At 40.8% G+C, this 15000-nt stretch overlaps 1 protein-coding gene across 1 annotated transcript in view; it reads left to right on the top strand.

Moving 5' to 3' along the window:
* LOC308089114 (extracellular matrix organizing protein FRAS1-like) overlaps window positions 1–15000 on the top strand; it is a 237327-nt gene that overhangs the window by 99162 nt on the left and 123165 nt on the right. Inside the window, 4 exon segments of the mRNA XM_080433684.1 lie at window positions 7851–7994; window positions 12896–13036; window positions 14082–14222; window positions 14792–14959. Of these exon segments, the coding sequence (XP_080289810.1) occupies window positions 7851–7994; window positions 12896–13036; window positions 14082–14222; window positions 14792–14959 (594 nt within the window).

The raw sequence follows: 15000 nt of genomic DNA, 5'->3' as shown, positions 1-15000 counted from the left end.
ATGACGACAGGGGAATCTCTGGAAAAAAACAACGCCACTTTTTACGTCGGTAGGTGAGTAACGACACATCAAAGATAACACTTAAAATGTCCGGATTTCTCCTTTAAGTGTCAGGCTACTCCAAAACCCACAGTGTACTGAAATAGAATAAATGAACGCGAGAGTTCAGGGTTACACCACATCTGGTTACTCGTCGAATTCTGTGGCTGGCTCGTGCTTGGTTTGGAGATTTGAACTAATCGCTGAGGACTCCCTCCTGAGCGAACGGTGGCAATGGGAGCACTTTTCAGACTGAATAATGAAGTGAAACTATTAGTGTCAGAGTATGAGATGGGAGGAGAGGAGGAGGACTGTGGGCGGAGGAGAGGAGAGTAGGAGCAGGTCATGTTAGGGAGTCAGAGAGTCATTAACTGAGAAATTAGTTTAAAGAGGGATTCTGATGTTTACGAGGGCTGAGGCTTGAAGGACGGCAAGTCAGTCATTTCATTTTAGAGTAGCCAGTTCTTTTTAACCCAGACACTTTGGTGTAAAGTATCTAAGTACATTTACTCAAGCACTGTACTTGAGTACAATTTTGAGGTACTTTTACTTTCCTGGACTATTTCCAATTGGCTATACTTTTACGTCTACTCCACTACATCTCAGAGGCAAATATTGTACTTGTACTCCACTACAATTATTTGTAAACTAAAGTTACTAGTTACTTTGCAGATATAAATCATTATATTATAAAACATACATTAACCACTTTAGCCCTATTTTATACCTAGGCTATTTGATCTACAAGCTCACAACGCGTCGCATCACCACACGTTGTGAGCTTGTAGATCTGCTATTTTCAAACATTTAGTACTTTTACTTTTGGTACTTTTGTACTTTTACTCAATTACATTTTAATTCAGGACTTTTACTTGTAACAGAGTGTCTACATTGCAGTATTTACACTTTTACTTAAGTAAAAAATTTGAGTACTTTTCCCACCACTGTACACATCTGTCCAAAGGATAAAACACAACAATGCCTATTTCCATTGTCATCCATTGACATACTAGTCTAGTGCACTAGTCACTAACGCAGCCCCAAATATGACCTTACCCCTGTGCCACCCTAATACCATACTACTGAACCTCCAGCATCCTGCTGCATAAACCTAGTTTTAGACTGATTTTACTAAAGCTCCGGCGTACACATTTTTGAGTCTTGTATATCAGCTGTTTTTACCACACAACGCCCTACAAATTGGACTTGAAGTGGTTTCCTCTTATCACGGATCTCGGTCTGAACTATAGGCTTAAGGAACAGTTTGTTGGAGGGTGAGAGTGATGGACGATGCAGACAGTTCCTATACGTTGAATAATTTATGAAGTATTTATTACGGCACTCTCAGTCCAAACACGACCACAAACACATTGACAACATAAACATGATTCAGCTGCTTCCTCTCTCTCTACTTACTGTAACTAATACTTAACATCACCTCTGTCTCACCCAGACCCCCTACACACTCTCAACTCTCCTACTGTCTGTCTCTCCTACACTGTCCCCCCTCTCAGCTCTCCTACTGTCTGTCTCTCCTACACTGTCTGTCTCTCAGCTTTCCTAATGTCTGTCTCTCCTACACTGTCTCCCCTCTCAGCTTTCCTACTGTTTGCCTTTACTACACTGTCTGTCTCTCAGCTTTCCTACTGTCTGTCTCTCCTACACTGTCTGTCTCTCAGCTTTCCTACTGTCTGTCTCTCCTACACTGTCTGTCTCTCAGCTTTCCTACTGTCTGTCTCTCCTACACTTTCTCCCTCTTAGCTTTCCTACTAAATAATGTTATTTATGTATACGTATGTATTTATTTATTATACAATAAATGAAGCTGAGGTATTGTGCATTACAGCCTGTGTCACACACTATGCCAGTCATAGCTCAGTGTGATAGTTAGAGCTAGACCCATATATTATTTGACTTTATTGACTTTATTGACAACATCCGTCTTGGCAGTTATTTTCTCTAAAGTTTTCCAAAGAAATGTAAAGCATAGCAGAACCTGTCGCTTGTCTACAGTACCTGCTGCTTTTTAAAAACAACTAATAATAACTAAATAATTAACTAGGGCCTGAAGTGGTTAAATAAACCAAAGTTCAGTCTTTATGTATTTTTTAATCTATCAAAGAGTTATTTGTGATTGTTTTGAACCTTTTTTATTGTTTTGCTCAAAAGTTAAATGTTCCCAAATAGAAACTTTAACGTGTGCACTGTTTTTTTGGGGGGGACGATGCATGGGTCAAAACATGGGTTATCAGTGGATCTGACACGGGCCACTAGGGCCATGGCTCTAGTGATAATGAGAGAGTGAGGTGTTGAGTTGCACAGCAGATACATCATGGTGGATGTTTGTGGATGGCTTTTTGGCACAGCGACAGGACCACCCAGGCATGCTGCCTGCTTCCAAACCTCCCAGGGTTTCTGCCATTCTCTGGCACCGCTGTACTGTAGTGTGTAGCTCTGTGTGTGTGTGTGTGTGTGTGTGTGTGTGTGTGTGTGTGTGTGTGTGTGTGTGTGTGTGTGTGTGTGCGTGTGCGTGTGTGCGTGTGTGTTCGTGTTCTTAAATCCATTAGACCTCCCAACATTTTACATCAAGACATAAACCAAGGTATAAACCAAGGCGTTTAGTGTCTTCACTCAGGACTTCCTTGGTTTTGTGGTGACGAGTATCAGTGGTGTAAAGTAACTAAGTGCATTTACTCAAGTACTTTACTCAAGTACAATTTTGAGGTATTTTTACTTTACTGCAGTATTTCCAATTTGCAATACTTTTACTTCTACTCTACTACACCTCAGAGGCAAATATTGTACTTTTACTCCATTACAATTATTTGAAAACTTTAGTTACTAGTTACTTTGCAGATATAAATTATTATATCATAAAACATACATGAACCACTTTAGCCATATTTTATACATAGGCTATTTGAAAATAGCCGATCTACAAGCTCACAACGTGTCGCATCGCGACACGTTGTGAGCTTGAAGATCTGCTATTTTCAAACATTTTAGTACTTTTACTTTTGGTACTTTAAGTATATTTTGATGCCAATACTTTTGTACTTTTACTCAAGTAACATTTTGAATACAGGCCTTTTACGTGTAACAGAGTATTTTTACAACATGGTATTGTTACTTTTACTTAAGTAAAACACCACGGACGAGTACAGTCATGCAAACGTGTGAGTGTCTGATTGTGGATGCAGGCAAAGATAGTCAGCAGTCTGCATTGTGCCATGTAGGTGAAATGAACACTCACAATTGTGATGAAACAATCAGTCTGCATGATTAATGTATTGGTATCAGCCTGGTATCAGCATCAAAAACAAAGCTCCATTCCAATGTTTCATCTGTTATGTTTGTGCGTGTGTTTGTGCGCACACGCATGCATGCGTGCATGTGCGTGGGTGTGTGTATAAACACACATTTATTTGTGGGGTAGAGCTGTTTTCTCCATGCTTCGCTTTACCACTCAGACCCTATTTAATTCAGTTTACGACAAGCTACGTTGTTAGCTCCTATTTTAGCTCATTTAGAACATTTTTAGACGTAGATGTTTTTGACTGTTTTTTTTCGGGTGACAATTTGGAGAATCTTTGGAAGACTTTCACTTGTGAAACATCCCACCTGGCGGCAGGGCAGAGATACATGGATGTGAAACAGTAATCATCACATTCTTCTGCAAAACCTCACTGTTTATGCAAAGTGGAGTGTCAGGAGATGGTTTCGCCAGCGGCCTGAACAGGATTACACTCCCTGATAACTGCTGCTCTACAGAAGAACTAATAATTGCTTGTTGAGGGCTGGGGTGGTACGAGGCATATAGTTCCCCATAGTGAGCTGTAACCTTTTATTTTATTTTATAGGAAGAGCATTGTCCCATTTTTATTAGCTGGTTCTCTGTGTGATGGACTGATGTCTGCAGGAGTCTCTCAGGAGAAAGAAAGACAAAAAAGAGGCTTTATGCATGAGAATGACAGAGAGAGAGACCCACGGAGAGAACGACAGAGAGGCCGGAGCCTCATAAAGCAGAGGCAATCACAAAAGCAATGGTGGAAGAATTGTTTTACAACTTTGTATTGAAGTAAAAGTAGCAATGCCACCATTGCCAGAAATACTCTGTTATAAGTAAAAGCACTGTATTCAAAATTGTACTTGAATAAAAGCACACAATATACTTATACAGTACCAAAGTAATTGTGCAGAATGTCCCATTTTGCACGTTTTATTAAAACAAAATATCAAAAGCTTTCAAAAGCTTTCAAAATCTGTTAAAATCTTTCAAAAATGGCAGATCTACAGAGTACTGAAAACAAGTATCGAAATAGGTCAATTAATCAAATGTTCTAATGTATGTGAGTAAAGTGAAAATGAATTATAGATACAGTATAGCATATACTGTATCTGATGTGTACATAAAGTGCAGCATTAAGGTGAGGAGAATAATAGCACATGCAGATGTGTACGTAAGTTGCAGCAAGAGAACAGTAACGGATATCCGTAGAAAGGCTTTGTGCAAATACTCTCATAATGCAGGTGAGATGTGAAGGGAAGTAATCCACGTAAAGGAAAGTAATCTGCATCAAGAAACGTAATCCAGCGTGGCAGCAGGCCAGCCTCCGTGTTCAGGCCTTGCTCAACAGTCTAATGGTAACCGGGGTGGAAACTGTTCTGGTTATCACTTACAGACTGAATGATGAAGTGAAACCAAATGGAAGTTCAGTGTCAGTCAAGCTTGTCTCGTCTTGCCTGTGACTCTGTAGGTCACTTGCTTCAGGCCCTGCATGGAAGAAGAACATACAGCATAGAAGATTACCTTCATTTTGGGGGAAATTCTGTTTTTTTCACTCAGTTCTTACACACGCATGCACACACGCACACACACACACACACACACAGGACCTATAGACATGCAATGTGGAGAGATGGTGGCGTAATGGGCTACCACGTGCAGTAGCGGTGACCAGGAGCAGTTAGGGGTTCGGTGTCATCCTCAGGCCCAGGAGGTGAACTGGCACCTCTCCAGCCCACCGGTCCATAATGGAGTGTGGATTGGTGGTCCATGCTTGACTCAAACCGCCCATCCTCCTGTTCCCATTCCCAAGCCAAACCCCCACGGATACAAATGTAACGGGTCCATTTGTACGTCCTCAGAGTTAAATGTTCTGTAAGTGATATTTTTCTTCGTAAAATAAGTGTTAAATAGCTGATATTAATCATCCCTATAGAGTGTTTGTTCACTAACAGGGGTCAGGATATCAGTTTCATCCAATCAGGAGGGAGAACAGGACACAGGATATACTGTAAGAGTGAAGTTGGAAGTGACTAAAGAATAAAATGAGCAGAGAAAAATTGGAACTGGAACACAAGCTAATAGGGATATCCGATATTATCGGCCGATATTAGCATAAAAATGTAATATTGGAACATATCGGTTTTGTCTTTTTAATAACTTGCAGGAGTTCTTACTGTATGGTGTGTGTGTGATATGAAATGTGAGTTTACCATAGTCACAGTAATCCTTAATCATATTCCAACATATTCAAGGGCTTTTGGAGAGAAATTAGACTTTCAAATTAGAGCATTGCAGAGGGCAGGTTATACAATAGGCATCAAGGCAATTATGCTTCTGTCAAATAGGCCAACATCTAATCTAATATTAGTGAGACTCATTCAAATGACCACCAGTGAGTCCCGGGACTCTTCATTGAGAACCAACTTCACTGTAATAAATTTGATTTATTAGATATTATATTGATATTATAGCTATTTTATTGTATTAGATATATGATGTTGTTACCTGGCAATTAGTTGACTTTTGGTGAAAAAGTCAGCATATATCGGTATCGGTTGACATCGGTATCGGAAATTAGGAGTTGGACAATATCGGTATATCGGATATCGGTAAAAAAAAAGTCAATATCGAATATCCCTACAGGCTAATAAATGATACCTGAAAGTTTACATATTTTATTTTTTAGTAAAGAGCTGAAGAGACTATCAGAATATAGAGCTTTAACTTTTTAACCAAAATATCACTTACTTACACCACCATTAAATGAAGCCTGAGGATGTGCCTGTGTGGTACTGTGTGAACGCAGTGCTTCCATGTGCCAGCTTCTTTGCTCATCCGAGGCAAGCTGATGGGTTACCATGGAAACGGAGTTGTGCTGCGCCCCTGCCCTGTGGGGGTGCACTGGGAGCTGGGTCACATGTTATTCCACTGGGAGCTGGGTCAGATGTTATTCCACTGGGACTGTGGCAAACATCGGCCTCTCAGAGACCTCTCCGACTCACTGATCTTTGTGATTCTTCATGTCCTCATAAGGGGTCAAAATATGGTCTATTTTTTCACTACTTTGGGTATGACAAAATTGGTATATAATAATAAGGCTTAAAGGGATAGTTCACCCCCAAAATGATATAGTTATAGTCACTCTATGGAGACTTGAATTCATGGATATTTTGGTTTTTTTGTCGCATCTTTGTGTCTCCTATCAGAACCGTTGGTAGTTGGTACACGGATTGGCAACCTTAAGTTAATCCAGGAAATGGGGGGAAAAAAGAACTTCCAATGGATGTAGTTATTGTAGTCTCAAGCTCTGTTTCAGTTTTATAAAACCCACACACAGACTTAACTTTGAAGTTGGCGTCCCTATTTTTAGGCATTATTCTTGAGTCTTTCAACGTGTTGTGAACTAGTAGATCGACCTTCTTCACTACTTTTTTGCAAGACTGAAATGAAACGTTAATTTAAGACAAAACAAAAACAAAAAGATGAAATTACAAGGTTTCCGCTTGGATTCAGTGACGATATCCATATTTCTCCTGCCAGCGGCGAGGCAGTGTGTGAGTTCTTGTAATCATCCTCCATCCTGCTGTTTCACACAGTGAAGAGTTTTGATTTGCTGAGGGCAGAGAAAAGATCATGACACAGATTATTATTCAATTCACTACCGACACGGATCACAGGCCTGTGTGTGTGTGTGTGTGTGTGTGTGTGTGTGTGTGTGTGTGTGTGTGTGTGTGTGTGTGTGTGTGTGTGTGTGTGTGTGTGTGTGTGTGTGTGTGTGTGTGTGTGTGTGTGTGTGTGTGTGTGTGTGTGTGTGTGTGTGTGTGTGTGTGTGTGTGCGTGCGTGCGTGCACGCATTTACGTGCGTGTATGCATGCTCGCGTGAACGTGTGTGTCTCTATGTCTCTGTCTCTGTGCGTGCGTGTGTGCGTGGGCACCGATAAGGTACACTTTTACACTTTGAGAGTTAAAGCTATAATCTGCAACTTTTACAGGTAACTGTAACTGTAACTTTTTCAGTGAAACTGTGTTTTTAATTCAGAGAATTTCAATCTCATGAATCTACCGGTATACATTTTTATGTAATATAATCCTGTCCTGAGCGCCTCATTGCGGCTGCAGCATTTCTAATTATCTAATTATTTAACTAGGCTATTGTATCAGACAGACCGCTGACTACGTCGTCAGATGGGGGAGGGGTGCTCTCGGTAAACTGTGTTGTTTGGGCCATTCATCAATCAAATAAAACACGTTTAGATTATTGAACCTACCGATGCACATTTCACTCTTTATGTAGCGCCGGCAGTTATGTTGCCATAGCCTGAGAGGATGTTCGGGTGAACGTGTTGCGCCGACCGATTCAGTCACCGATCTACAAGTTCACATCACATAAGCTTGTAGATCAGCTATTGAAAAAAAATGAAAAAAATCTTGAACATTTGTGCACATTATTGAATGTTTTTTTTTCTTCCTTTTTTAAGCAATGTTTTGATCAGCGTGTGCCTGGTTGTGTTGTCTCCACCAGGCTGTCACCAGGCGTGTGCAGAGTGTCAGGGGCCCGGCCAGCAGGAGTGTGTGTCGTGTTCTGACCCGGCGGAGCTGCTGAAGGACGGGCTGTGTGTCCCACACTGTGGAGCAGGCTTCTATAACCAGGACGACTTCTGCTATGGTGAGCACGCACCGATCGTGTTAACGTGAACGATTCTCAAAATGTGAAGGACCCTCAAATTAATGCATTTGCCCCGCAGACCCCCATCTGGAAATCTTTTGTGCCAGAGAACCCCCCCATTCAAGATTTGCGTTTTTTTTTTTTAAACGTTCTATTTATTGATTTATTTATTTTTTAACATATTCACAGGTCATATAGTCATTACTGAAGCAAATAAAGATTTGTGTTGTTAACTCTTTCAGTGCCAAGAGTATTTTCATAAAGTACTCCCCCAGTGCCAGCAATTTGCGTTTTTTTATTTATTTTAATTTTGTAATTTTTCATTCAAATAAATGATCTGATTGGGTTTTTAAACCCATAATACAGTTCTACCAGTAGAGAGCAACAAATCGACACATTGATGACCTCGCTGGCTCACTCACCCCCTCCCAAACAGGCTCACGTCATATCCGGTCATAACCGGATGTTGACATTTTCGACAATCGTTGATTGTCGAAATTACGATGCGATACACGACTACGATGACTGATCGTCACCCAGACCAAAGAGAGTAGACGTGGACCTCTCCGTTCGCTTTTTATACCGTGTGAAAAAACGTGACTTTCCCTATTCTGGCCGAAAATCACCGGAGAAAAACAACGTGACCCGGAAATGAATTTTCTTTTTTTTTACATCCGGCTCCGGGTGAGTCTGAAGGAGTCAGGAAGCGAAAGTGATCATGAAAAATAAACAGAATAGCGCGACCACAGTCAAAAGTAAAAACTCGGGATTTCTCGTGCTGGCACTGAGGGTACTCGGGAAAAACTCGGGATATCTCGGGGCGTGGCACTGAGAGAGTTAAAATGTAAAAATATATATATATATTTTTTTAAAACACGATTTTTTGAGAATAGCAGATCTACGACCTCGCATAACAATGCGATTCGTTGTGAGCTTGCGGATGGCTATATTCAAATAGCCAATGTGAGCTTGTATATCGGCTATAAAAAAAAATAACACAAATAAATTGGAAATATTCTGAATATTTGACGTTTGATGTTAATTTGGGGGATGCTTGACATGAAAAGCCATGTGTCCTCGTGTCACAGTGTCCTTCAGAGAGACATCATGGCTGGCTGTGGATAAGAGAGAGCGTCAGCTAAATAAATGATGTGTTAATGACATTTAGGCCTAGTGTTACTTGGCCAGTAGCGCACTTTAATGGCCTGTGACAGGCACTAATGGGACAGTGTTGTTTGACTTAACCCATTAAGACCGGGAACGCATCTGTGTCATTTTTTTTATTTCTTTGGCTATAAAAAAAATAGCAGATATACAAGCTCATAGCGCGGCACCGAGTGCCGCGCTATGAGCTTTTAGATCTGCTTTTTTTTTAATTATCGTTAACATTTGTGCAAATCTTTGAGTTCATACTTTTTAAAGCGAACATTTGTAACTAAACTCTTTGCTTCTGGGGGTCTCTGGAACAACATATTTTACAAATGTTTTGCTTTTAAAAATATATATTCAAAGATTTGCAAAAAAAAAAAGAGATACAAAAAAATAAAGCAGATCTACAAGCTCATAGCGCGGCACTCAGTGCTGCGCTATGAGCTTGTGTATCTGCTGTCTTTGAATAGCCAAAATAAATCTAAAATGACAGAGATGCGTTCCCGGTCGTAATGAGTTAATAAGGAAACTCAAGCCACGCGTTCCAAACGGTTCAATTGTATTACTGCTTGCGGAGGAGTGAAAACCTCAACACACACGCACACACACACACGCACACACACACGCACACACACACGCACGCACGCACGCACGCACACACACACACACACACACACACACACACACACACACACACACGCATACACGCACGCACGCACCCACACACGCACGCAAGCACGCACGCTAGCTGTAATAGGTTTATTATTAGCCGTGAACTGGAGGTGAAGATTTGTTAAGGCTTGTTTGTCGAGACACAGCACAATCCTTCAGTGTGTAAAAATTACCCTTAAGAGCCCCATTTAAACGTACTGTAGTCGCACGACGGTGTGGCGACCGAAAATAGCAGATCTATAAACAAACAACTGAAGGAAAAAATAAATAACACACAATGATTATAGTTGAACTTGGCTTAATGAGGATTCCACAGCCCTTTGAATAATGGCCCTTATGAATATGGAGGAGTGTGTTTCTATTTTTAATAATGGAAAGGGGAGCGTGCGTGCGTGTGTGCATATGTGTGTAGGTGGAGAGAAAAACAAACCCCTTGAGGCAACGGTGAAGTTAACAGGGAATCGCTGGGCTCTTGTTCAAGTGTGTGTGTGTGTGTGTGTGTGTGTGTGTGTGTGTGTGTGTGTGTGTGTGTGTGTGTGTGTGTGTGTGTGTGTGTGTGTGTATATTGCTATGCTTGTGAGGGCCAAATGTTTCTCACTGTTGTCTGTTAACAAGCTTGCAACGGAGTGTGAGCTCGTAGTTAGTTAGTTACTTTATTGACACAATTGTATAAAGCATTGGGTCCAAACAGTTCCAGGAAATCCAGGAATACAATACACTGAAATATACAATACACACAAAATCCCTTTACTCATACAACAGGAGCTTTCAGTTGCTCCAACAGTGATAGGCAGGCATGTAGCATGTAGCATGTAGCATGTAGCATACACAAAGTTCCTCTGTTAGTGCCCACAAAGAGTGAGCTCAGATAAGTAAACTCATGTCCATATTTCCGTCTGATGTCGTGTGTGAGGGGTCACACCAGTATGTGTGTCTGTCGGCTATTTTAGGTGTGCAACAACAACCAGTGGTGGAAAGTAACTAAGTACGTTTACTCAAGTACTGTACAATTTTGAGTTTTTTTTTTTACTTTACTTGAGTATTTCCAATTTTCTGTACTTTTACTTCTACTCCACTACATCTCAGAGGCAAATATTTTACTTTTACTCCACTACAATTATTTGAAAACGTTAGTTACTTTGTAGATTTTTTTATTATAATTTCAAAACTTACAATAACCACTTCAGCCCTATATAAATTTTCGGCCATTTGAAAATAGCCGATCTACAAGCTCACAATGCGTCGCGATGCGACGCATTGTGAGCTTGTAGATCTGCTATTTTCAAACAATTTTTACACTTGATGAAAACTTGTGAAATGGGATATTCTGCATAACGAGTACTTTAAGTACATTTTTGATACCAATACTTTTGTACTTTTACTAAGTACATTTTGTGTTCCGTACTTTTACGAGTAATACATCCGCGTGTGTGAGAGCGTGTGTGGGTGTGTGTGTGTGTGTGTGTGTGTGTGCATGCATGCATGCGTGTGTGTGTGTTTGTGTGTGTGTGTGTGTGTGTGTGGGGTGTGGGTTTCTCCTCCCCCTATAGGGTGAAAGACTTGAAGTATTCAGTGATGTATGCGCTGTTGCTGACGGGCAGCCTTTTCAGAAAATGTCAAAACTTTTTTTTTTGTTTTTTGAAAAAGGTTAAATGTGTGTGAGCCTGTCAGTGCTGCTCTTTGCCCTTTTACTTTAAATGTCAAAAGTTTCCCCCCCGTCGCTAAGCCTTTTTAGGGATTAATGGTTTGGATCAGTGTCTGTTTTTTCCTCCCCTCCAGCGCGCTGTTAGAAGACTTTCATTCGGTGTTTGGTTGCCACTCAGGCTTGTTTAAACGCGTTGAGTGTTGAACTTCACTTGTAGCTGGCTGCGGTACGGTTCAATATAGACACATCAACCACATGAACCCTATAGCATCCCTGTTCTGCGGTGAACGTTTTCCGGAAATAGACGATCTACAGACATGGTTGCCAGATCTGCTTATTATAATTTCCGCGCAAGATTTTATTTGAAAATAGCCGATCTACAAGCTCACAACGCGTCGCATCGCGACGCGTTGTGAGCTTGTAGATCTGCTATTTTCAAATAGCTGATGTATATATTAAAGTGCTCATGTGGCCCATAGTCGCTTCTTTTGGGCTGGTTTTCCTAGACCTGGTTGCTTGTTTCTCTCACAGAATCTGGCAACACTGTCTACAGAGGGAGAAAAGGATGTAATGATAATAATAATAATCTTTCTATAAAGATATAGAATATCTGTCTGTCTCCCATATTACTCGAGAACCGTCCAACTTGCCGTGTGTATTGCAAAGGATGTACTGAGTGGGCGGTTGTCCTGTCCATACATGGAGATCCCTTATATCATCAATATATCATCATAGTACTGACGTCATAGACTGGCATCCAAGTACTGCGCTAAGTACTCTGAATACTGTAGGTGCAATGGGTATTGCATGACTGGAAGGGCATGAATTCCCAATGGGCATCATTCCTAACGGGCATCGGCCTAGTTATTATACGACTACTACTGCTACTACTACTACTACTACTACTACTAATAATAACATTATTTATATAGCATATTATGTGCACACTTGATATCCTCTGGTCTGGCATTCCATTGTCTAGAACATGGGTTCCCAAACTTTTCAGCCCACGACCCCAAAATAATGCGGCCATTGACTCGCGACCCCACCTAAGCGTGGAGGTAATTTATGCACATAAACGTGCACGTTTGGTGCACATTTGTAACGTATTAAAATGGTAAAATGTACTATTTGAAATCTTTTTTAGATTGTATTTCATCCATTCTGTTGAATAAAATAAATAAGAAATAAAGTGTTTTTTATTTTTTATGACCCAAAATATTTTCGCCCCAACAAAGTATTTCTGTTCTAAGTTGAAGTTGTTAATTTAGCCCTGCAACTGACTAAGCAGAACACTTTTGTCAGATGTGATATTGTACACACATTCTACACCATTCATCATTCTTAAAATGTCATTCATTCATGTTTCTAACAGATTATTTTATGATTCCTGTGAGAAGTTGTTCATTTTTTCACAATGGTGTGTTTTTTACAGCTTGCGATTCTTCCTGTGCCACCTGTCACCCTGACAACCCCAAGTGCATGAGCTGCCCCCCCGGCACCGCCTTGCATCATGGGAAATGTATTTCTCAGTGTCCTGAGCAGCATTACCTGGACAGCTACAGCAGATGCAGAGGTACAGTAGCCTACTAAAACTGGACTAAAAACTATTATGTTCAGTTCAATTCAGTTGAATCCAAGGTAATGTGGTTAAGTCCATTTAAATGCAATCAGAGCTTTAATATTTAATATTTATGTTCTATAGTTTATGTTAATATTATGTTGTTTGTACTGTAGAACTGAAATGACAATGAATATGATTTATATGTATTAGTCAAATGAACTGAATTGAATTGCATTTGAATAAAAACAAACAGATGTTCTGGTTACACATTATTATAAATAATAACAACACCAAAAAAAAGAATGCATGCGATGTATTTCCAAATAGTCTAATATGGTTAAAATAGATTAAAGTTGAATGGGCTTGTGTAGGAGAGGCATGTCTGATCTAATGAATATCAAATATATAATTCCTGGCAATTTAAAAACTGTCTGGGGGAAATCCAGAGTACTAAAAGATCCCAGAAGTGTTTTTAAAGTGAGGTACCCTTTTAGCATCACTGCCAACAGTAAGAAAAAAACAATAATTTTAACCAATTTAACCATATTTTATACTTTGACTATTAAAAAATAGCAGATTTCGTGCCGCGCAGGGAGCTTGTACATCTGCTATTTTTTCGATTTTTTGAAAAATATTAAAACTGTTTGGAACATTTTTAATAATTGTGATTTTTTTTTTTTTTTTTACATAAATGTTCTCTTCTGGGGGTCCCTGGCACAAAACATTTTCAGATGGGGTGGTCCGCGGCCAAATATATATCAAATCTTTTTTAGATAACACTCCCCCTTTTTTTGGGCTTTTATGCCTTCATTTGACAGGACAGTAGGCTGACAGGAAATGGGGAGAGAGATGGGGGGGTGACACACAGCAAAGGTCGTCGGGATCGGGAGTTGAACCCGTGACACGCTGTTAAGCTGGATTACCAGCGTATGTGGTATGCGCCTGGACCGCTAGGCCAGCAGGCACCCCGAAATATATATCAATTTGGGGGTCCTTGGCACGAAAGCGTTTGAGAACCACTGGACTGAACGTGTACTGTGTGTTCCTGTACCTCCAGCCTGCCACAGCTCCTGTGCGTCGTGCTGGGGCCCGTTGGCGTCCCAGTGCACCATGTGTCCCCAGAGCCTGTCCCTCCACCAGGGACAGTGTGTGGACAGCTGTGGGGAGAGCCTCTACCCCCAGGACAACACCTGTCACAGTAAGCACATCCACCCCGACAGAGAGACAGGGGGACATGGCAACCCGGGAAACAGACATTCAGAATTCATACACGAAAAAAATAAACACTCACTCACATCTCTGCCTCTTCGCACTTATAAATTATTACGTTACTTTGTAGATTTTGATTATTATTACGAAACCACTTCAGCCCTATATACATTTCGGCCATTTGAAAATAGCCGATCTACAAGCTCACAATGCGTCGCGACGCGACGCATTGTGAGCTTGTAGATCTGCTATTTTCAAAAGATCTTTATGCATTGTATACATTTGAAAACTTTGTGAAATCTGCATAATGAGTACTTTCTACTTTTGGTACTTTAAGTACATTTTGATACCAAATACTTTTGTACTTTTACTCGAGTACATTTTGAATTCCGGACTTTTACTAGTAACAGAGTATTTTCTACCTATTTGTAGTACTTTTTCCACCACTGCTTGTAAGTCTCTGGAAATTTGCCTTCACTGTGATATATAAAAAAAAGTCCCAACTCTCTCTCTCTCTCTCTCTCTCTCTCTATCTCTCTCTCTCTCTCTCTTTCCCAGACTGTCACCCATCATGCCGGGCGTGCGTGGGTCCTCTGTCATCAGACTGTGTCCGCTGTGTGAAGTTTGAGGATTTCCTGCAGCCCCAGGCGGGCCACCTCCACCACGGAGTGTGTGTGGGCGGCTGTGGAGTTAGCACCTTCCCAGACCCAACACACACATGCAGAGGTATGCAGCAGAGCCGCGTGTGTGTGTGTGTGTGTGTGCGT

This window comes from Gymnoscopelus braueri (genome assembly GCF_963280865.1).
Source record: "Gymnoscopelus braueri genome assembly, chromosome: 7".
Classification (NCBI taxonomy): Eukaryota; Metazoa; Chordata; class Actinopteri; order Myctophiformes; family Myctophidae; genus Gymnoscopelus; species Gymnoscopelus braueri.
This window is presented reverse-complemented; position numbering and strand designations above follow the sequence as displayed.